Source organism: Carettochelys insculpta, chromosome 19 (assembly GCF_033958435.1).
Source record: "Carettochelys insculpta isolate YL-2023 chromosome 19, ASM3395843v1, whole genome shotgun sequence".
In the NCBI taxonomy this organism is placed as follows: Eukaryota; Metazoa; Chordata; order Testudines; family Carettochelyidae; genus Carettochelys; species Carettochelys insculpta.
In genome coordinates, this window is record NC_134155.1 from 20,670,225 (window position 1) to 20,695,317 (window position 25,093).

Sequence of the window (25,093 nt, forward strand, 5' to 3'; positions counted from 1 at the left end):
TGCTACTGACCAGGCTTATGGTCCCACCACTAGCTGGCCCTGCCACAAACTCTTGGCCCCAGGCCCTCCTGTCATCCAACTCCATGCCACCATGGATCTCTGGTGGAGGAACATCCATAGTCTTGCTGGATCACAGATGTTGCTGAACCAAAGCATCCTGGTAATAAGTTATTGGAATGGCAACAATCAACAGATAACACAAAACACTTGTGCTTCTATCACACATTCATGAGAAGAACCACAGTATGAAGAGCCACCCAACCACAGGTGCTGGAACTACCAGTGTGGGGAGTGCTGTAGCATCCCCTAACTTGTAGGGGTTTCCATGATATACAAGATTTACAGGTTACTTCAGTGGCTCCCAGCAGCCTCCCGCTACAGAAATCGTTCCAGCACCCCGTGGCCAACCATTAAACTGTAAGCCCTTCAGAGCAAGGACTTCTGCAGGCAGTTGGGCTTTTTGTCTTGCTGATTGGAGACCACAAAGATTATACTGATCTCAGGAAAATACCGTCCTCTTCCCCTTTGCTCTCACTGTCCTGGAGTACCTTCTTGCTTTTGATGTTTTACTCACACAGATCTCCTCATCTGAGTCTACATCACCAAGAGATGCAGTTTCCTTGTTGGATTGACTTCAGGAGCTTGTTTCACAGCTGCCCTGTGCACTGTCAGACTCACTGTCAAAAGTTTTCTGCAAGTCAGATTTCAGATCTTCTACTTCTGAATGCAGCTCAGCTGCCATGGCCTCCTGCTGTTGGCTGCCCCTTCAGGAGTTCCAACGTCCTTTAGGCCCCAAACTTGCAAGCACATATGCCCCTCTCCCAGTCATCCATGTGCAAAGTATTCTCCTTATTTTACAGAGGAAACAAACTAGTAGAAAATGGCAAAAGGCCATGTCAAGGCTGGCAGCTGAGGGCAGAGCTGTTCCTAGCATGCGGGTCTCCTTACTAGAGTGTTGATGGGGATGCAGAATTAGTCTCCTGAGAACAGTGGGCTTAAACCCAAGGGATGAGGAGAGGCACTAACATAAACCCCAAGGGTAGGGTGACTGTCCATCCCTGTTTTTACCACGACAGTCCCGTATTTAAACGGTCTCATAGACATCCTGACATTTTTATGAAAATGGACAACTTGTTCCCTATTTTGCAGGGCTCCTGCTCCTCAGCACCCGGTGTCTAGGGAGCTCCTCCGGGGGGCAGTTGCCCCACTCCCTGGCACCCACAGTGGCAGCTCCTGCTGCCAGGTAGCCCCTGCAGGGGACAGCCGCCTCTTTCCTCAGCATCCCACGCCTCACAGGGGTAGCTTCTGAAGCTCCTCTGCAGGGCAGCTACCCCCAGTCCCTGCCCCTCTCTCCCCCAGCCAGGAGGCTGCGGCGTACCCATCCCCAATGCCTCGCCTTGGGCCAGTGTCCCATATTTCCCATTGAGCAGTGTGGTCACCCTGCCCAAGGGACTTAGGGGGTGGGTTAAAATAGGCCTGAGGAGATGTGCCCACAAGTCCCTCCATCCCCGGATGCTGCAGGTGTCTGGCTCAGAGGCTTGGGGTCGGACGTGGGGGAGGCCGCAGGCAGGCGGGTACCACGCCCAGCAGCTAGAGGGTTAAAGGGCGTGGGCGGGGGCTGCCCCACTCCGAGCGCTAAGCCCCCCACCCTCCTCCCCTGCCCCGCTCGCGCCCCTAGCGGGCACTGCAGGCCCAAGCTCCCTCCCCAGGTCCGGAGCTGGGTGGAGGAGGCTGGAGCAAGATGGCGACCCGAGTGCTGCTGCGGCGGAGCCTGGCCGGAGCCGCTGGGCTGGGCAGGGCCGGGCCTGGCCTTCCGGCCCGCGGCGGCCTGGCTCTCAGGTGAGCACGGCGGGAGGGACCCCGGGCCTGCGACGCTGCCCCGGCCCCTCCCCGGCTGTGACCTGCACCCCCCGGGCTGCGAGACAGGAGACGCACCGTCCCCCGTTGCCATTCCGAGCCCGGGGGCTCCCTCAAGGTCACACGCGGGCCCCAGCCCTGCCCCCATGTATTGTCCTCGCACCCCCCGCCAGCTGTACTGGGGATCCCGCCACAAAACACTCCCCCCCCCGCCCCTATGAGCCTGGAACCCACTGCCCCCTAGGCACCCACAGGGGGCAGGCTGCACACGGTCTCAGGCTGGGATGCCTGGTGGGATGGGTGTGAGGAGTCTCTTTGTTATTGTTAACTTCACTTTCCCACTAACTTGGATGTTTGCTTACAACAGAAATCAAACCCTGGGTGTTGGCTGGAGAGCGGGGGTACAGTTCGGTCTTTCTTTCCATTCTCTCTCCCTTAGGGGAATGCCATCCGGGCAAGTGCACGGAATTTGTGTTAAACTTGAAGATACTTTTCAGCTAAAAGAAAACTTGGTGGATAGAAGGGTGTCCCTGTATGTTTTCATCTAACGTTGGCAACTTTTTAAATTGAAGTTTTCACCTGCCACCCATTGCACTGAGCTAGTCCATGAGAACAAAGAGGTGAAACTGATCAGCCTTTTATTGTAACAGAGGTAACCCTGTTAGTCTGTACTCCAACAAAACAAAGCAGCAGAAATGAATCACTTTAAAGAGTAACAGTGATTTATTCAGTGATGAGCTTTCGTGGGACAGACCCATTTCTTCAAATTTGAAGAACTGGGTCTGTCCTACAAAAGCTCATCAGAGAATAAATCATTTTGCTAGCCTTTTATTGTTTTTCAGTCTCAGGCTATGTCTACACACGATGGCTCTTTCGGCAGAAGTGACTGTCAGAAGGGATTTCCCAGAAAAACTTTTGTCGACAGATTGTGTCCGTTCATTTTTTGTTAAAAACAGATCATGTCAAATCAATGTAATAGCTTTCTTTGATAGAATAACGAGTCTTGTGGATAAGGGAGAAGCAGTGGATGTGGTATACCTAGACTTCAGTAAAGCATTTGACATGGTCTCACATAATGTACTTATCAATAAACTATGCAAATACAACTTAGATGGGGCTACTATAAGGTGGGTGAACAACTGGCTGGATAACCGTACCCAGAGAGTAGTTATTAATGGTTTTCAATCCTGCTGGAAAAGTATAACTAGTGAGGTTCCACAGGGGTCTGTTTTAGGACCGGTTCTGTTCAATATCTTCATTAACGATTTAGATATTGACATAGAAAGTACACTTATTAAGTTTGCAGGTGATACCAAGCTGGGAGGGGTTGCAACTTCTTTGGAGGATAGGGTCATAATTCGAAAGGATCTGGATAAACTGGAGAAATGGGCTGAGGTAAACAGGATGAAGCTTAATAAGGACAAATGCAAAGTACTCCACTTAGGAAGGAGCAATCGGTGTCACACATACAGAATGGGAAAGGACTGCCTAGGAATGAGTACAGCAGAAAGGGATCTAGGGGTTATAGTGGACCACAAGCTAAATATGAGTCAACAGTGTGATGCTGTTGCGAAAAAGGCAAACATGATTCTAGGATGCATTAACAGGTGTGTCGTGAACAAGACACGAGAAGTCATTCTCCCTCTCTATTCTGCACTGGTTAGGCCTCAGCTGGAGTATTGTGTCCAGTTCTGGGCACCGCAGTTCAGGAAGGATGTGGAGAAATTGGAGAGGGTCCAGAGGAGAGCAACGAGAATGATCAAAGGTCTAGAGAACATGACCTATGAAGAAAGGCTGAAAGAATTGGGCTTGTTTAGTTTAGAAAAGAGAAGGTTGAGGGGGGATATGATAGCAGTTTTCAGGTATCTAAAAGGGTGTCATAAGGCAGAGGGAGGCAACTTGTTCTTCCTTGCCTCTGAGGATAAAACAAGAGGCAATGGACTTAAATTGCAGCAGGGAGGTTCAGGTTGGACATCATGAAAAAGTTCCTAACTGTCAGGGTGATCAAACACTGGAACAAATTGCCAAGGGAGGTGGTAGAATCTCCATCACTGGAGATATTTAAGAAGAGGTTAAATAGATGGCTTTCAGGGATGGTCTAGAAAGTGCTTGGTCCTGCCATGAGGGCAGGGGGCTGGACTCGATGGCCTCTCGAGGTCCCTTCCAGTCCTACTCTTCTATGATTCTATAAAAGCAGATTGAAAGACCAATCTGCTCAGTCAATAGTGAGCGGGCCAGGCTGCCTGGCCCTCTCTCCACAGAACAGCTGACTGGAAGCGCTGCAAACAGGGCTGCTCAGTGAACTGAAAGCCCTCTCTGCTCACAAGGGCCCCAGAGCCTTTTTGTGTCTGTTTTCTTGAAGGAACACAGTCAAGAGAGGTGTTATACCTGAGTGGGGAGAGGTATAACGCTGCCAGGTGATGTGCCCAATTACATCAACAGTTGTCAACAATAAGTAACCAAGAGGAAGCCGTGCTAGTCTATACACTATCAAAACAAAAAGCAGTCAAGTAGCACTTTAAAGACTAGCAAAATAGTTTATTAGGTGAGCTTTCGTGGGACAGACCCACTTCTTCAGACCATAGCCAAACCAGAATATTAAATATTGAGTCTGTTCTGGTCTGGCTATGGTCTGAAGAAGTGGGTCTGTCCCAGGAAAGCTCACTTAATAAACTATTTTGCTAGTCTTTAAAGTGCTACTTGACTGCTTTTTGTTTTGATAGTTGTCAACAAAGTGCATTTAGCGTGTAAACACTCCATAGGCTTTCCCAGCCAAAGCACCATTTTGGTGGGAAAAGTCTCTTGTGTAGACATAGCCTAAGAATAATGCCAGAAGTGAAAAAGAAAGATTTTCAAAATGCTGACGTTCCCTTTCAGTAACAGCAACGAAGGGTCCTGTGGCACCTTACAGACTAACAGAAAAGTTTTTGAGCATGAGCTTTCATGAGCACAGACTCACTTCATCAGATGCTGGTCTTGGAAATCTGCAGGGCCAGGTATAAATAAGCCAGAGCATATATTTATATGAGCATTCCCTGCAGATTTCCAAGACCAGCATCTGATGAAGTGAGTCTGTGCTCATGAAAGCTCATGCTCAAAACTTTTCTGTTAGTCTGTAAGGTGCCACAGGACCCTTCGTTGCTGTTACAGATCCAGACTAACACGGCTACCCCTCCGATACTTTCATTAACAAGTAACCAGTCGTGCTTCCAAAATAAGGAAAGTTGTTTTTTTACATTGTTTTAACCTGACAGTGCCCCTTGGAAATCTTGGATATTTTTTAACATCTACAGAAGCCACTAGCAGTTTTAAAATATTCTATACACATTCGCTAAACAGTTGTTCTCTGTACAGCCCAGAGTGGACCCACCATTGCACACTGCATGATCGTTTACCTAACAGGTGCCATTGTAGGTTTTGTTCATGCAAACTTACACATACGGTTAACTCTAGTACTTATAACTGTTTGCAGGCTTGGGGCCTGCAAAATCGGGCAATCCCTTAATAAAAGGAATGAAAATAATTTCGTGATAGGCTGCCTGTAATGCTGTAAGAAACATAGCTCCCAGAAAACCAAACATGTTTTGCTGTATTGGAAACACCATATACCTACCCTCTATCCATGAGGTAAACACATCCTTATTACAGTGATGTTGTCAAGTATTATTTTCTTAACCCTATTTTATAATCTGGTGGAATATTTCAGGAAACATTTCCAGACAGTAAGGTCAGACTGGAAATAAGGTATGAATGTTTAACTATTAGAGTGATGAACCATTGGTACAATCTACTGAGGGTGATGGTAGAATCCTTATCACTGACAATTTTTCGATGAGTAACGGAGAGAAAGCCGTGCTAGTCTATATACTATCAAAACAAAAAAGCAGTCAAGTAGCACTTTAAAGACTAACAAAATAATTTTATTAGGTGAGCTTTCATGGGACAGACACACTTCTTCAGACTATAGCCATACCAGAACAGACTCAATATTTAAGGCACAGAGAACCAAAAATAGTAATCAAGGTGGACAAAATCAGAAAAAAAAAATTATCAAGGTGAGCAAATCAGAGAGTAAAGGGGCAGAGAGGGGAAGAGTCAAGAATTAGATGACTTTCCCCCACCTTCTGCCCCTCTACTCTCTGATTTGCTCACCTTGATAAGTATTTTTCTGAATTTTGTCCACCTTGATTACTATTTTTGGTTCTCTGTGCCTTAAATATTAAGTTTGTTGTGGTATGGCTATGGTCTGAAGAAGTGGGTCTGTCCCATGAAGCTCACGTAATAAATTATTTTGTTAGTCTGTAAAGTGCTACTTGACTGCTTTTTTAATTTTTAGATCAAAATTGGATGCTTTTCCTAAAAGAAATCAAGGAATTATTTTGGGGAAGTCCTTTGGCAATGGTCCCTTCTGCTGCTGGAATCTGTTTGTTAGACTGGAATGATCTTCCAGTGATGTGTGCACAGCACTGGTATCTGAATTTGTAAAGACGTTAGAGTAGATGATGACCTAATTGGGTCTTTGTGGTCTCTTTCAGAACTCAGAATAGGAGTCAGGATATCCTTCAAAGAAAATCCATCTCTCTGTAGCTGGCATATTTTTGGTGGAAAGCAGATCATATAAGATCTACACATATACTGGCTTTGTAGTCGTGAGACAGGTCTCAGAGTTTTGCTAACATGGATGATACTGTTCATAAAATCCATGCTGATTTTAAGATTAATTAGAAACACGGGAAAGTATCCATTTTTGTTAAATGATCAGAATTGTTAAGGAAATAAGACTTCAGGCTACTGAAAAATAACGCTATGGAGAGCTTAAGGGGATACCATCAATTTATAATTCCTACTGTAAGCACATTTGTTAAAAGTTCAGTTATTGTATCAAAGAATTCTAAAAATCCAAGTTATTTTCAATTTATATGCTGTTATCTGTTGCATTCCACTAGGACATAACAATCAATACCATTAAAGTCAGTCTCTCTTTTATTTATAGTCTGTTCTCTTTGAGGTTCTTTGGATTGACAACACTGGACAAAGATGCTTCTGTTTGAAAACAAATTAATGGAGATACCTCTTGGACCAAACCTCTTTTAAAATGACTCCCCTCAAATTCTAAATGTTGCTCACATTTGAATTGATAGTGTTCTTGTTAAAAACATTAAGCACTGTAGGATTCTCATAAATTACACCTAGGAATTGAGGACTCCTTCTATATGCTACTAGGATTACATCTAAGAAGAATCAAAACAAAAAAGCAGTCAAGTAGCACTTTGAAGACTAACAAAATAATTTATTGGGTGAGCTTTCGTGGGACAGACCCACTTCTTCAGACCATAGCCATACCAGAGGTGGGTCTGTCCCACGAAAGCTCACCTAATAAATTATTTTGTTAGTCTTCAAAGTGCTACTTGACTGCTTTTTTGTTCTGGTAGCATATAGACTAGCATGGCTTTCTCTCTGTTACTAAGTAGTAACTTTCAGAGCAGAGAGGTAATCATACTACTTTTATAGTGTTCAAATACCATACCTACTTAATAATATGTCATGCAAAGCCGCTTTCTTTTGCTGTAGTTTTATTGTATTTCTTTCATTTTTGTCCCTTACAAACTCTTGAGAAGGTGACTGTTCTGCAATACTTATTAAATTGGGTGATGGTTTTAATTTACCAACTTTTATTTTTAGTTGAATAGTCCTCAGCTAAGAAAATTCCATGCGTACTGACATTCAAGTCTAGTCTCAGATTCAGTAGCACCAGTTGTATCAGACATGAATTTTTTTTTAAAAATGTGTTACTATTTTTTGAATTACAGCATTAAGATACATAATTTTTTTTTTTCCCTCCTCTGGTGCTGTAACTCAATGAGATTTGTCTTTAAACTTACAAGTGTGTGATTATGTGCCTTATAGTATCTCTGTGGAGGGAGTTAAAACTGTTTCCCCATCTCTCCCCCAACGAAAACACTGTGTTCACAGAGCTTTTGCCAAACATTTTCCCAAGATTCTGTAGTTTGTGGGCTAAATGCCCTTATGTAGCATTATCTTTTTTCTGACTCTTCTGTTACTCGTTGTGATTCCTTTTGATAACTCTCCCAGCTTCAACCTATGAGCATTTGACATGTCTAAAATGTTGTGTTGTCTGAAGATGGACCTACTTGTTTCAGAACAAGACTTGGTTCCTTCAGATTTTTGTAAACTTAACAGGGAATGCCTTTCACATTTAAAGGTTGTGTGGGGAGGGTGGTTTTAAAATGGAAAGGTGGATTTGCAGTTTAAGTCCAAGGCTAGCAGGCAAGGAAGTTGGGTTCAGTTTCTAGTTTTTCTGTAGTAAGCCTTGGCAAAACAGGTTAAATTTCTCAACAATGGCCACTAGCTTCAGACCTCTCTTCACACACATGGGGCAGGATTTACCAGCTGAGCACCAATGATTTTTGTTGTCAGTGGCAGCTGCAGGTGTTCGGGACATTTATAAATCAGATTCTAGCTGTCTGACTTTGGGTTGCAGAATAAATGTCTTATTTTCAGAAATGTTAACCTAACCTGCATTATCTTTATAAATAAAATATTGTTAATGCTATTTAGCAAGTGTATAAAAACACCTTATTAATCAAGGTTCTTAAAGCTTTTTGAAATTCTTGGATAAAATATACCATACACTTACTAAGTATTATTAACATCACTATTTCACTGAGAAATAAAGAGAAAACTAGCTTCTAATTTTATGTGGTACACAACAAAGTCATTCACGTCTATTAGCAGAGGGCTTGGTTATCCAATAGCATCTGCATAACTGCATGTTCTTGCTTTTGATAGTGCTCCTGTTAGTTTACAAGTGAGGAAGGAAACATGATTATGAAGTGAGTCTGTGCTCATGAAAGCTCATGCTCAAAACTTTTCTGTTTAGTCTATAAGGTGCCACAGGACCCTTTGTTGCTGTTACAGATCCAGACTAACAGGGCTATCCCTCCGATACATGATTACTTAGGACTGTTTTATCTGAGAGATTTACAAATATCAACTAATCCCCCCAACACCCTCCAGAGAAGCTAAGTACTAATCAGCTCCATAAAGTAGACTGACAGAAGGCCTAATTTATGCTGGCTCTGTGAGCCTTTTTGCATTGGTATTTGATATAAAAAGGTTACAGATCAACCTACCTTAGCCCTACCCCTAGGCAATATCTCTGGCACTAAGTCGTTGTCAATACTACTGTTCAGTAGTGTTCTGTTTAGCTTTCTATCAATAGTAACTGTAGTACAATTTCCAGGACAGCACTATCACCAGATCTGAAGAAGTGAAAGCACAAAATTATTTTGTTAGTCTTTAAAGTGCTACATGACTGCTTTTTTGTTTTCTATGCAACAGTGTGTTTGGATGGAGTCAGAAAGTGAATAGTGTTCAAGAAGTGGGGATTTTTCTTCTCGCTTCTTTGTGTTGAAGGTCACCCAGCTATTCTTTTCTTAGCTGTCACATGGGTCTTCTGCTAATTTCAGCATGATGCTAGGATAAGCAATATAAACTGACAGTTTTATTCCCCAATGTTAATGGTATTAAAAGTGAAAGTTGGGGTCAGTATTCCCTGTAAACGGAGTGCTTAGGAATGCTTTAAGAAAAGGACTGAAAATAATTCCATGGTAGGCTGTCTATAATGCTGTATGAAACATAGCTCCAAGATGGAGGGCCACTCGAGAGATTCAGGTGCAGCCCAGCTGATTAGCAGGGCACCCACAGCCAGCAGTTTGTATTTCTATTGGTGGTGCACATCTGCACATGCTGTGGTGATCATAACAAAATTTATTCTGCCCATGAATGGAAAAAAATTAGAAGGAACACTGGTTGGGAGGTGTTCTATGTATTTTTAAAAGTGATCAGGAAAACACTTATTTTAAAAGCTCTTCATGAAATTGTCTTTCTCCAGTAAAGTGCTATTTTTCCAAAAGCAATTTTTTTCCAACACTTTTTTTCTGGAACGTTATCACAGGCTATTGAAGACCTGAAATATATCAGAGTTGGAAACTGTAATCTGTCCTATGGCTTTCCCAGCCAATAACTAACGTCCTCCAGAATCATTAAGTATAGTTAAATAATTGAAAATCCTCCCTACAGTCATTCAGGAACAGGGGAGAAGCTGAAAGCAAATACTTCTAACGGGGGGTCAGGTGGAAGCAAAATATTGTAAGATCAAGACCACCTTTGTACATTATAAAGAAGCACTGGAAGACCGAATCCTTTATTTGCTGCTGTTCACTTTCTTCTTTAAACTCTTGTACTCTGGATGGAGCATAGGTCATCTAGAACAGTGTTTTTCAACCTTTTTTTAACAGAGTACCTCTTTTTTAAAATTAAAAGTACTCCCCAGACTTGTCTTGCATACCCCGGAGGGTGCACGTACCACTGGTTGACCAATATGGTTCTAAGGTAATCTGAGATCTTAAAACAAGTGCCATTCAACCTTTCCAGATTACTGTATGCTTTTCAGGAGTCTGGTTTGTTTTGCATACCACCAGATTACACCTTACTTAAAACTGCTTACAAAAATATGCAAAAACATCACAGAAGACTACTACTGAAAACTTACCGACTTTCTACCATCTTATCAAGTAAATGAATTAGCATAGAATATTGTATTTACATTTCAGCATAGGGTATATGAAACAGGAGAAACAAGTCATTGAGTCAATGAACTTTTAGATGTGTGTTTTAATGTAGCCATTTGTAAAACTAGGCAAATACCTAAATGAGTTGATGTACACCCAAGGATACATATACCCCGGTTGAGAAACTCTGGTCTAGAAGACTGACCTAGATAGAGCTAGTGCACATCATTTGGCCATTCTGATGTCTTTTTACCACTGAAAAAGGCCCCAAAACACCCCATAATGTAGTCTCTAAGAAGAACCACATTTTCTATTGTGATTTTTATCATGTATTGTTGTAAGAAAGTAAAAAATAGCAGCATTTTTTTTCAGACTACTTGCACAAACTGACGTGTCAAACTAGCGAGGCTTTCAGACAGTCTGTCAAAATCAACTTAATTTCTAGGCGAGGAAAAATTGTAAATATTGAACCAAGAAAATGAATTAAAGTCCTGAATATTACAGTGGCTTGATGTTCAAAAATTAAAATCAGGGCACCCACTTGACTCCTGACACTCTACTCTATTCCCAAAGTAGAGTATGTTTATCATGCATTTCCTCTGTTCAAGTGATGCATTCTTAAGTACAAGAACAAAGGTTACATTTACTGTGCCATTCACAGTAACTGAAGCAAAGTTTGCACTGTCTTTTCTCATGCGCGTGCATTAGGGTGTTCATTTTTTCTTCATATTACTGGGCAGATGTAGATACCTTGCTTGAGCAAAGTTAATTTAAAAGAAAAGATACGCAGCAGCTTCCATTCTCTGCTCTTACAAAGCCTAATCAGTGCCGAAGGCAAACATAGCTTTATGTTTTGCAATGTTTTGGAGCTGGCTTATAATCAGGTATAAGTTAGAGCATCGTCATAAATACTTGCCATATGCTTGGCTGCGCTGGCTCTTGGGTCTGATGCATCAGCTGCAACTAGCTGAAGCATGGCAGTATTGCTTCCATGCGCTTCCTCCACAAGGGGAAGCAAATGGGAAGTAAATTGGCACCAGTTTGGTACCATCCCAGGAAGCCTTTTCAACAGACTTATACCTTGATGGGTAAATATTACACCTTGGAAAGGTGCGATAATGGAAAGACATAGCATCATTCCTCTATAAATGTTACCATATTATGTTAAAATTGGTCTTGACTGAATTTCCTCCTGTTTGTGCATTTTTAATAAGTCAGTGACAATGCAATGTGTTCATTGATGTGTAGGGCGCTGGCGTCATCCACTAAAAGAGCAGGTGAAGACAGCTGGCTAAAATCGCTCTTTGTTCGCAAAGTGGATCCAAGGAAAGATGCTCATTCCAATCTACTAGCCAAAAAGGAGACCAGCAGTCTGTATAAAATACAGTGTGCGTGATATTTTTATATTTAACATTATTTTTCTTATTTTATTTTTGCTACTACTTTTCTAATTGGATTTTTGTTTTGTTTTTTGTTTGTTTGTTTGCTTGTTTGCTTCAGTTCACAATGTAAAGCCAGAATGCCTAGAGGCCTACAACAAACTTTGGTAAGTTCATATTTTAGACGTCGTGGGTTTTGAAGTATGAATCAGAGCAATGGGGTTCTCTAAATTGGTTTGTGTGTGTGGTTTGCTTTTAAATTTGGGAAGAAGGGAATGATTGTGAACTAACCATTTTTTCTTGGGGATATCTGGCACAGATGCATCTTTTTCAGTTCCCCTGCTACCACCCCTTTTTTGGGATATTCCTTGATTGAATTGCACCAGGTGCTGTTTTCTGAGTGTATATGAGAAGGACACACTTGCACCTTTTCCTCCTTCCCCTGGTTGTTTTAAGTCTGCTGCAACCTTTTTAGGCAGATGCTTCTATCCCAGCTTGCCCTTCTTTCAGCTGCAATGTAAGAATCTACCTGGTGGGAGTACTACCTGTAACTGGAAGATGGGAGGGATTGTCACTTGTGAGGGACCACTAAATATCAAATGACAGTAAAGCTTTGAGACTGATGATAAAATCCCTGGATTTGACATTCAGTTACCCTGATGTTTCTGTGAAAAGTGACGTTACTGAGAACCATCCATTAAGAGGCATTGTGAATTCTCGCGTGGGCTTGATCTGCAATGAATTTTACCCAAATGGATGTTATATAGGATTTCCAAAAACTTTTTTGTTGCTTAAAAATAAGTATTGATATTTGTTTTTTTTTAATGTACTAATTTAAAGACTAGTTAGAGAAAATGTTGATTCTGATTTAATTGTATTTTTGCCGCACATTTAAATTGGGAAACAAGAGCCTCCCGTGTTTCAAAATGGTAGTTTTTTCCTAATAAAAAATTATCATTTAAGTGAGGATATCAGTTAAAATGAACATTCATTTTAAGACGGTGATAGCTTAATATTTGTTTTTTAAGTCTGATTTATTCACTAGAACAGTAGGCTGGAGGTCACAGCTCCTGCCTTCTGCTTTCATAAGAGTTAAGGATTCTCCATGTAACCATGAGTTGGTTATCTGACCTCTATGTGTGCCTCCATTTACTCATCTATAAACTGAGAATAATATATTGCTACCTTACAGGGGTTCTTCTAGGCTTCATAAATTAATTTTTTTAAAGTGCTTTGATTTGCTTTGGATACAAGCACTTGTATATCTGTAATACAGTATGAATGATCCCTTGTTTCAATGGCCAAAGAAGAGAGAATGTATTGGAGATAAAAACATTTTATTCATTTCAGTTAAACAGAGGTGGTTCTTTGCTACACAAAGGGGTCATCTTTAAAAAAAGTAGTTTCCAGGATGATTGTTTTCCTCTCCTTACTCAAATTTAAAAAAATACCCAGAGAAGAGCAAATCATGCTCAAGCAGCTCAGTATAAAAGTATATAATTATATGGCAGAGAGAAATGGAGACTGGCACTGTTTCAACAAATAGATAAATGTTAAGTTATAGCAGAGATGTAACTGCCCCGTACCTTTCCTTGAAAATACACAACAGCTGCTGAAAGTCTGCTGAAAGTGGTATTTGATTTGGTCTTTCCAAATCAAAGTCAGCCTAAATATTCAAGTAGGAAGAAGAGAATTGGATCCATTTTAAGACTGGGGGGATTGAAAATCTGTAGCTTCCCTGAACTTCTCTCAGTATCTCCAAAAATTCAGCTTGAGATGTCAGAATCCACATTATATACTGCTGACTCATGGTGATGAAGATTTTGATCTCTTCCTATTTTCCCTATCTTCCCTTTGCATTAGGATAGTTTGAAGTTGTGCCATTAATATTGTTTGTTTACATTGTGCTCTAATGGATGTATTAGTCTCAGACTAGGTCTGCTTTTTCAGATGTTCAGTAATGCTACAGGAAGCAGCTAGCATTTGACTATACTTCTGTACAGCAGACAAAGTGATTGATTATCCTCATTTGTTTGGCATGATAAAAACATCATTATTATAGAGCTTTAGTGCCCAAGACAAGTTATCCTTTGCCATCTCTGTGTCGTACCCTCGCTACTAAAGAAAGAAACCTTTTTAAGTGTTTCTGAACCAAGTCATGTACGTGTACAGCACGCCCTCAGACTGGAACCTCTTGCTAATATATCAGGTAACCTGCCAGGTAACATCACGTGTTTTATGGGCTCACATCGAAAGATCTAATATTTCATGCGCTGTATTAGACGCATGGCATGACAGTTAAGTTTACATAGAGCTGTAGTGATTGGATCTTCCTGTATACTACAAGCTTTTGTATTTCTGCTTTCTCTTCTGAAAAAATAAGTTTGTGAATGTTCGTACCATAATGAACATAAGGTGACATAAATGAGTTTGTGGTGGCATAATATGATTTACTATACGTATCAAATGTAGCCTCCCTAAAGGAAATGCAACGTAGTGTCTGTATTCCTTGTTTTTAAGTCAAGAGGTGCTGCCAAAGATTCATGAAGAAAAACACTACCCGTGTGCACTGGTGGGGACTTGGAACACGTGGTACGGAGAGCAAGATCAGGCTGGTAGGAGATAGAAGTACAAAAGAAAGTACAAGTAAAATGTGTGCTTGGGAGGTGTTCTTTTAAGTCATCACTGTTGTTCATGAACCTTTAACAGTGTACTTGAGGATATGAGTGCTATTGATTGCATAAAATATTGGTTAATTGTCTATTAACTTTAAAATTGCTTGTTTTTTAATCAGATTGAATTTGACGCTGAAGTGTTGACTCTGAAAATATACTAATTCGGGCAACCCTATCTTTCAAACATATTTGTGTACTTATGTCAATACTCTTTACCTCTTCTCAGTGAGAGGGTGACAATACATGGCAGTGGTGGGCAGCCCAGGCTAGTGAGTGGGCTAGATGAGTGGCCCTCCTTCATGTGAATGGGTTGCAAGATTGAAACTGGGCGTGTGCTCTAACCGTGAGCCCAAGAACATGATTAACTACATTGCACTTGATTCTCTCCCTTTGCCATGCCTCTTCAACATGGTGATTCATTATTAGGAGCAAATAAAGTTCCCAGCAAAAGTAACACAAAGAAGCAGAGGAAGTGCATGGCTCTTGCAATGTGGTGTGCAGCTTCACATGTGCCCTTGTTTTAAATATTTGCCACTTCATTTTGCCAGGGGCTGTTCAACACTCCCTTCCACTGCAGGCCATGCCCTCAAACCCCTGCCCAGCCTCTTCCCTGCCTCCCTCCTCAGCATGCCACATCCCTCCTACTCCCCCTCCCTCTGAGCATTTCCAGGGCACTGTGAATCAGCTTATTGGTACCTGTGCTTCCTCATCTCCCCTTCCCGGAGTACTTTGACTCTGCTGATTGACAGGTTCAAGCTCTGAGATGGAGGGGATGGAACTGAGGGAGTGGGAGTGGGGAAAGAGTGTGAATCAGCTGATTGACAGTGCTCAGAAATGCTTGGAGGAAGTAGGAGCAGTAGGTACCAGCCACTTCTTCTTCATGCATATTTTTGCACCTACATGCATTTAATACCTGTGTTACTTTGCAGGCGCAAATCATAGTTGAGCAACTTTAAGCTTAAAGACCATAGTTAAAGGTGTGTTGAGAGAGAACTTAGCCACTTTAAAAGCTTAAATTTGACTTTGTGTCCTATTGTGTTTGTTGCATAATAGTGCCATGCAGAGCGTTAAAAGTTATCCCATAATGTATGGAATTCTTGTCTCATGGCAAATTGTGTCCTGTACTGATACTGATACACTCCCTTAAATAGACAGCATCCAGTAATTCAGGATCAAAATGTAACCTTCCTTCAAATTGCCGGAAAGGTGCTCTGTAACTATGAAGTGCTGTAATCTGGTATGGGGAGAAGTCTACATGATTTTAAATGGCTTTTAAAACATTCCCTGGTGCCTGCAAAGAGGGTATAGCAGAAGCCTTTATTTTCTGGGAAACATGTAATGTGCTCTTGTTAGTTCTGCAGAAGACAAACGCTGTTGCCAAAGCTATGCTAATATCAGTGCTGCTGCTTCAACTACAAGAGTATGTGCTAATGTGCATGTTACTTGCAGTTGTATTTGCAGTACCTCAGGGGAATCAACAGGATCACCAGGCCCCTGGGCATTGGGGTGGAGGGGGACAGTTCCATGATCCTGAAAGGGGCATGGCCTTGGGCACAGGGGGCAGGGCTGAAGCAGTCCGCTTCCAGCGCTGCCTAGACAACTCAGCCAACCCACCCCTCCCCACTGGCCCTCGGAGCTGGCCAGAGTGCATGGCAGGGGCTCTGGAGCATGGCATTCCCACAGCGAGTCTAAAGGGCTTGAGATCCCAGCTGCCTCCACTACTGTGGCAGCAGTGGTGGCCAGGAACCCCAGGCCCTTTAGAGTTGACAGGCCCTGGGGCTTTCGCCCCCTTTCTTCTCCAGCCTGACCTCCCACCCAGTCAGTGGGCCTGTAATACGTTAGATTATTAGCATTGGCCACAAGTGAGGGGATATCTGTAGACAGAAGTTTGTTAGCATGTAAGACTATCTTTAAAGAAAAAGAAAATGTGATATGGAGGATAATAAACTTAAAACACTGCTCAACAGAATCTCCTTTTTACTCCTGAAGCATATTAACAGTGTGTGTCCAGACCACCATTTCCAAAGCCCACTAAAAATGTTGTGCCAGCCATCTTAGCAACATAACAAACAGCAGATTAAAATGTTCCAGTTTGTTCAATACAAGTTTATTGCTAGATGAGTTTATATTTGTACTAGACGTTAAGCACCAAAAGTAGCTAGCCTGGCGCACTAAGGCCACCACACACTGGCTCCAAGTTTGGCTCTTTGCGGGAACAGCACATATCTGGCAACTGAATCACCTGAGGTCAGTGTCTAGTTCCAACTGCTGGTAGATGCAAGAAGCAGCATTAACTAATTCAGAGGAAGCCACACCCACTCCATCTCCATTGGAGGAAAGGTTGCTTTTGTGAGCCTATGTGGGAAGATGGCAGAAAAGAGGGTGGGAATGGAAGTCTCAATATTTTAACATTGCTGTTTTTAAAACTTGTAATGATGGCTTAACACAGACCACTTAAAGGGCATTGCCAAGTTTTAGGTCAAAATATGCACACATTTTGAAATTATAATTTGATGAGGAAAGTCATTCTTGTTCTAAATATGTTAGAGGGTTTGGGATGCTCTTGGTGTACTTCTGAAGATTTGACTCTTGTCAGTGAAGAGTTAAAATTAACAATGGCATCTTTTTATATAACTATCTCACAAAAAAGCTTTGTGCTCCTTCTGCTTGAGAAGTTACTTGAAATGCAAGTGCTACCACAGTGCTACTATCAATTGAGGCTGTGCAACAAGTCACTTTTGGCATAAGACACTGCTTTAAATTGAAGCTCAACTTTGATTATAGCACATAAAAGTATCACATCTAAGTGCCCTTCAGAAATCTTTGTACATTCTTACCTCTAGGGTAAATCATCTGCTGCTGGAATGTCAAGAGAAGCCCCTTATCAAAAAGCAAATGTCTCTGCTGTATTGCAGTGAGAATGCCTTTTGAACATAACAAGTTTTTGCTTTTGTGTCATTTTGTAATGTTAATTACCTGCACTAAATTATAGTGTTTTATGTTTTTTGCCATAAATATCCTGAGCCTCTAAAAAGGTATATTTCTATTTCAGTACATCTCTGGCGGTATGAGGGAGGCTATCCAGCTCTTACTGAGGTCATGAATAAACTCCGACAAAATAAAGTAAGTCTGAATGAAGACTATAGTCTAAACTTTAGCTAGAAATATTAAATGTTTTACAGAAAAATATTTTTCACAGTGTCATTAGAGAATATATGCTAGCAGTCAGAGAAAAAGACCAGAAGTTTGGGCTCCTAAGGTCTGTTTCCAGCTCTGTCAGACTGTGACTTTGGGCAAGTGAATTAATCTTTCCTTGCTTCATTGTATCCATCTGTATAATGGAGCACTCTCACACCTTGTGAGTGCTGAGGGTCAATACCTTAATGTTTATATAATTGTTTGAGTTCCTTGTCTGAAAAACATTGTAGCAGTGCAAACTGGTGTTAGTAGTTTATGAATTGCCTCCCTCCCATATCCCTTCACGTAATGCTGCTCCTTCACTTTCTCTTGCCTTGTCTATTTTTTCTCTCCTGTCTAATGTTCATTATGCTCTTTTACATGATTTTTGCTGACACTCTTTCCTCCCCACTTGCCCACTTACTAGAAGGTCACATGCTGGGGACTGGTGAGATCTGTTAGTGCCATGCCTGTACTTAACACAATGGGAGCAGATAAGAGACACTTGAGCAGGCAGACTACTGTGTGAGCCTTCAACTCTGTATGTGTGAGCCTTCAACTCTGTATATGTGAGCTGCTCCATAGTCAGTGACCCTAGGTGCTGTGTGGAAGCATGGAAGAATGTCTGCTAGCTTTCATTGAGTCACCTGCTTCTTTACATGCAACTGCATTAGTCGTTTGTTGTATTGGAGGATGAGTTACCTCTGGAGTCCTACATCTTTCTTCTCCTACCCTGATCCTCCTCCATCCCACACACCCACTTTAACAAGTCTGGCACCATCCCAGGTGGAAAAAACAATGAATTCACAATACACACCATCTAATTGTGTAGTTAAATGATTGTCATGAAGCTACTCAGTGTAGACGCTGTAGAAAATAGCCCCACTGGACTTTACTTGCCTAGTTTGGCATCATTTAACCAGTTCACACTCAGAATGCCCAGGACAAAAATTAATATAGATTGTGATGTTTTTTTGGTCTGGTTGATATTTTCAAAGCTGCCTACAGAACTTGGATACCCTTAAATTTAGTGGGAACTGGGTGCACAGGTCCCCAAGGTGGTTTTGAAAATCTCAGCCGCTATGTTCTGTAGAAGTGCAGAATTTGTTAATGTAACATATTAAAGTTTGACTGTTACTTTTAAGGAATTCACAGAGTTTCGCAAAGAAAGGGGCAACATGCTTCTCTCTCGCAAGAACCAGCTTCTGTTGGAGTTCAGTTTCTGGAATGAGCCTGTTCCCAGAGAGGGCCCTAATATTTATGAACTGAGATCATATCAACTTAGAGTAAGTGTCAAATGTATTTTTCTTTTGTGAATGATTAAAAATTGAAAATATTCAAGGCCCCCATGTACATGTCTAAAATAAAAACAGACCTTCCAAAAAAAGGGCAAAGGATCTAGCCTTGTTTCTAGTGAAGTCAATGGCAGAAGTGTAGCTGGCTTCAGTGGGCAGAATCCAGCTATAAAGGCACCTATAGAATGTTGGTCCCTTCCTGAGAGTTGCTGAGCACCCTCGCCATGCATGGACTTCAAAAAAGTGCATGCATATGTGTAAGAGAATATCACTGAACAGTGTAGTTGCAGATGAATGTACAGTTGTAAGTTTAAGTTAAACTTAAAAGAATAAGTGCATTTGATAAAGGAGGGGTGGTGTTGGGTTTTTGTTTTTGTTTTTTCCAAAGACCCAGTAGAGGCAGCATGTGCAGTGTCTTAGAGGAAAGGAGGGCATTCTGTCACTCGAGGGGCTCCTTCATTTGGCATGTTAACAGTCTTGGAATGGTAGCCTTATAAAGCTTACCTAAGTCAGAAGATGATGAATGGCTATAATGTGGTGCTTAGATCAAGCAGCAGGCATCACACTGTCAGTTGGTAAAATGTGGAAGGAAGGGCCTCTTCCACCATCACCCCCTTCATATTTTTGCTTATTATTCTGTTTCTGTCATATCCGCTTTCAAAAATATGCCACAGAACAGTCCCAATGCTCTAGTTTTCTTTAAAATACTAGACCTGAAACAACAACTTCCCTTTTCTTTCAGCCTGGAACCATGATCGAATGGGGCAACTACTGGTAAGTGTATTTCACTGCGCTGTGTGCTGTGAGTTGTTTATTAACTACATTTCATTGCTAAAAACCCTCAAGGGCAGAGGTGGCAAAACAATCCCCAAACCCTGCCAGATGCATTGAGCTAATGGGCTAGTCCTGTGCAACTCTGACAAACTAGTTCTTGTTGCATGAATTTCTGGGAAGGAAAGGGAGTACCTCCCTGAACAGTGCTGGGAGCTCTTTTGTTTGTCATTTTAAAAGCCGATCAAGGTGTTCATACTGGGTCCAAAATTAAAGGTTAAAGTTACTAGTTGATCAGCATGCAATCTAACAGATAGGAGTCTCCAATTTTAAAAGGGTTTAATAAGTTTATATTTTTATGGCTTGTTGCTAGGAATTTTTTCTGGAGTCTACAGTACAATGCCTACATATTTGAGATTCTAACTGATTTCCTTCCAATCACCACTAGTTTTCTTGTGCCCATCTACTGTTTCTAATCTATTTCCATTTGTCTTGTGTAGGGCTCGTGCTATTCGTTTCCGACAGGACAATAATGAAGCCATCGGAGGATTTTTCTCACAAATTGGACAGTTATATATGGTTCACCATCTTTGGGGTAGGCTTCTTTGTTTTCTGCTACACACACTTCTCTGTCAATATACTGAACATATCTTTAAAACAAGGGCCTGTTGTGCTCATCTGGGAGAATGAAAGGTGGAATACATAGAGAAGCACTTGAACTGAACTCTGGTATCAACAAGGGTTTTTTAAATTTAATTTGCAGTTTTAGTTACCAAAGTTAAAAGCACAAAATTGACATTTCCTTGTCCGTTTTGTAACTTCTGATCAAAATTACAGCATAGCATCACTAACCTTTCTTATTGCTACAGTCTTTCTGTTTGCTTCAAGTAAAGTAAATGTAATGAGTTCAGTCCTGCAGTCTCTTCCCCCAGGCCAAACTCTCACTGAAGTTACTAGTTGAAAATTTAATATGGGGGTAAAACCATACCTTCCCACAGGGAGGAGAAAAAAATCAAATACAGGCTGAACCTCTCTAGTCTGGCATGCTCCAGATCTGGCCAGTGCCAAACGAGAGAATTTGCCTAACCACAGGCAGTCAGTATTGTCTAGCAGCATTACCAACACTTCCACTGTTTACTGGGCTCTGAAAAGACATTTAGGAGTAAGTTACAGCTAAATAACAGCACCAGATACTGATAGCCGGGACTGGTAGTTGTGAAGAAATTTCATGGGACCACAGGAAACTTGGCCACACTGATTAGTGGCTGTTGAGCTAATTAAAATCTTGCCAGATTACAGATTTTGCCAGACAAGAGAGTTACTAGTTAGAGAGGTTCAACCTGTATCTCTTCCAGTTACCACTGTGTGCTTCCATCAAAGCATAGAGAGTTTAACATTTCTTTAATTGCAGTAGGACCCACTGCATAGTAGGTAGTTTCCAAAAGTTTCAGGACAGTCCTCAGATGCTCACAATCAAACAACTTCATTGAAGAAATGTGTGCGGTAGCCTTGAGACCTCAAGGATTCCAGCACCATGGATCCTAGAACATCTATGTAGCGATCCAGTCCCTGTATGCTGCATTATCTCTCCAATCAATTTCTAATGCAGCTGTAATTGTAGTATCCAAGCCCAATCAATGCCCATTCTGCCACCAGCATCCCTTGTCACACTTACATCTCACTTCCATTTGAAAGGAACTATGCAGCATGAGGGTAGAGCCTAAATTTCCAGTGACTTGCAGTGACTTTTACTGACTTTCCTATGAATACTTAGGACTGCTTGCCAGGGTTAACTATCAGGAAGAGCAGCTCCCTGAGGGCTCCACATGGAGCAAAACCCTGGGTGCTCCAGCCTTGTGGTAATCACATGGTATTGCTTCCATATCTGCTGTAAGAGTAAGCAAAAAAGCAGGTTGTCTTCCCCTTTTCCACTGATCTTGGAGCTCTTCCTTTTTATGAAGAGAAGCACCTGAATTTAACTCTCCCCTACGCCCTTCTTCCCACCATCTGCAGCCTCTTTAACCACAGAATTAAATATTTTAAAGCATGATAGTTATGGACAGCAGCACATTGACTTAGTACTAAATTTTGTGTATGTGCTTTTTCCTTCTAGCTTACAAAGACCTTCAGTCTAGAGAAGATACAAGGAATTCTGCATGGCATAAACCTGGCTGGGATGAATTAGTATATTACACAGGTAAGAGCTGAACTAAATTGGAAAAGTACGAGGAGTAAACTTTTTTTTTAATGGACAGAGATGCCTTGTGGTTTTTATCAAGTTACATTGCCATAAATGTTTTATTTTGTTGATATGTTTGTCAGTTGCAACCTCTTTCCATATGTTAGTGTATTTCACAACATTGTAAAGTCAGTTGTTTAAGTAATCATTTTCAATTTTTGTACATCAGCAAATCAATGTAGGTCCTGTATAATTGTTTGCATTAAAACATGTTTGTACTAAAGAACATCTACTGAAGGAATAGATCTGTTCAAAGATTTACTTTCCTGTCTATAAAAAAAACTTATACAGTAAATAGTGAAATATATATTTAAAAGAATCCATTAGATTTTCTTCTAACAAGCTATCATGTGAAACATCAGTGCCCCTTGAAATAAATTCCTTGAAAGAAAGTAAATTTTGGAGCCAGGACCTTTTGATCTCAGAATTACCTTTCATAACAAATCTGGCATGTAGTTATGCTAAATACTTCAAACTTTATTCTTTCAGATTACAATGGAAATATTATGGTACAACTTCAAGTTACCCTAAGTCTCTCTGAAATGTAACTTTTGTTTGTCTTCAAAGCCCTGAGTTTAAATAAAACTGTTACATACTTTTGGGGTTTTTTTCCTTCACCTTCTCTCAGAACTAATAATCTTCAGTGACAGGGCAAGGGGCTGGTTTGGGATTAGTAAAGATTTGACATGTACTAATTAGCCATAGAGTTTGACAGAACTCCAAGTTGACTGTGCAGCATTACTAATCAATAGTAAATGAGAACTTTCTTTCCTTTTTTCAGTGCCCCTTATTCAAGAAATGGAGTCCAGAATCATGATACCTTTGAAGATATCACCACTTCAGTAAAATTGACTTATCTGTGCCTATGTAGATTAAAGTGACAAATATTTGTCTTTAATTTGACAGTATGTGTCATATATCATGGTCAAAGAAACATAAGTACCATATTAAGCTTGTCAAAGAAACCTCTTTTCTTCAGAATCTGAAGACTTTTTATACTTTAGAAAAGTACCGTGGAAAGAACAGTAAGGTTGTAGTTTAAGAACTCAGAGATATACCCAGCTCATCTGTGATACTTGAGTTGAGCCAGGCATAGAGGTACATGGTGTGTTCTCATGGTGTATTCATCATGTTTCAGTAGCAGCAAAGAAAGACTTGCACATCTGCGGTTTAAAGCTGGAATAATGCTGTATTTAAATCTGGAGGAAATTGTTAACATTTAGGTGGGCTTTTGTAAAATAACTGTACATTTGATTTTTTTTGGTCAGTAATTATTACAAAGTCGGTTGGTTCCTATAAATAAAAGAGTTAAACAAAGCTTTCAGTCTGAGAAAGTCATACCATTCTATCAGTTTTATCAGGAATTGAACCAGTAAGTCTAAATTTACAAACCAGTTGAGAATATTTAAATCATAACATGCAATAGGATTATTGAACTACTCTAACTTATAAACAAAGAACAAGTATTAGTAGAAAAGGAATTACAAATCTACAACAGTGGATTCCATTTAGATATGACTCTGAAGTAGAAATAAACAAATCAAACATTTATCTAGATGTCTATATTGGGAACTAATTTTATGAAATTATTTAATCAATGGTTTGGGCTGTATGATCTACCGTATCGGAATAGACATTTGCAAGGAACACTGCTGTGAAATTTGACTTTCACTCCTATTTTCTTTATCATGGTTTTTATGAAAATAATTCTGTAGGCCAGGAAAAGAGGTTTTGTTTAATAAGCAATCATGGCTTCAGATATATGCTTGATCAGGTGTTTCACTACAGTAGGTATGTGTGAAACTATGTGTGATGATGGTGCATGTTGAGTCAATATGATTAGCATAAAGCAATGTATCATGTCCAGTTTGGTTCTGATTTCACTTTTAGATTAGAGCACATTGACTTTTTTAGTATCTCTTTAATGAGATCTTTCTGTAAGCGAAAATAATGGCTATTCAAACTACTTAAAGAATCACTGTAATATATTGTATGTACAAATCACATACTGAATGTCCAGTTTGTACATTTCAATGACTTTTTCTGAAATAACATCAGTCAATAAAATCCTTTTAATTTTCAAATATTGCTGCCTCGCCATCTCTCCAATCAGCTGCATGGTGTTTATTATGGAAAAAGTGAGGGAAAGGTCTATGGTATTTCAGGTAAGTCTCTTTTTTCAGATGCTTACAACTTCCACTGGGACATGGTGTCAGCTGATATTTCCTTAATATCTTATTTAGAAATTGTATGTAAAGTTGCAAAAGTGCATGGTGTTGGGAAGCGGGAATGGGAATATGTCCACAGGTTTGATCCCTCAATAACATGCTGATGTGCAGCATCACAAGTAGAGCCAGCAGATCTCCATATAGGATATAGTGATTGATCTTGACAGATTGAATTACAGGATCAAGCCCAATGTTTGTTTGCAGGTCATGGCTTCAAATGATCCAGGCTAATTTTATCATGCTGGGGGAAGGGGATATTTTTGCTTTTGATTATTGAACACATTTGTTGCTCAGGCGCAAGGGGTGAACAACACTGGTATGAGGCTGCCATTGCAAGCTTTAACATTTTGCTGGTACATCAGTCTTGAACCTAGGAGCTACATGTTTCTGATTTCATTCTATTGCCAGGCCTCTGAGTAGAGCTATTTACTTATGACTGACTGTTGGATGGCTTTGCAATGCTAGACAATGGAGACTAGGCTGAATCTGATGTGCTAGCCTGTAATTTACATCCCCTGTATTCTGGTGCTCCAGTGTATGTGCTTAAACTTACCGTTGGCACATATCAATAATTTGAGCTTGGTCTCCCAAATGTGAAAAGCGAATGCGCTAACCTAGCCTTTTTGGCCTTTCTAATGCAGCATTTGAAAAATGCACGTGGTGGTGACATACATCTGGTCTTTCAACTTAAGAGTTTCTTAACTTCATTCCAAATTTTATAATTATTGGTACTGTGGCAGCACCCAGTGCCTCATTTTTCTATCCATCAGGCAAGTAGAGTGAGAGACAGTTTATGTGCTCAAGAGCTTAGTCTAAACCTGCAGTGTCCAGATATGCCTTTCATTTGCCATATGTGATGAACGGGACACTGCGGTGTG

At 40.8% G+C, this 25,093-nt stretch overlaps 1 protein-coding gene across 1 annotated transcript; it reads left to right on the top strand.

Moving 5' to 3' along the window:
- Window positions 1-1,680: 1,680 nt before the first annotated feature.
- Window positions 1,681-24,071, top strand: NIPSNAP2 (nipsnap homolog 2). The gene is made up of 10 exons (XM_075013762.1): window positions 1,681-1,839; window positions 11,700-11,839; window positions 11,952-11,997; window positions 14,351-14,445; window positions 17,558-17,628; window positions 18,828-18,968; window positions 19,720-19,751; window positions 20,249-20,343; window positions 21,862-21,945; window positions 22,769-24,071. The coding sequence occupies exons 1-10, from the start codon at window positions 1,742-1,744 to the stop codon at window positions 22,831-22,833; spliced, it is 867 nt and encodes a 288-aa protein (XP_074869863.1). The 5' UTR covers window positions 1,681-1,741; the 3' UTR covers window positions 22,834-24,071.
- Window positions 24,072-25,093: the final 1,022 nt, after the last annotated feature.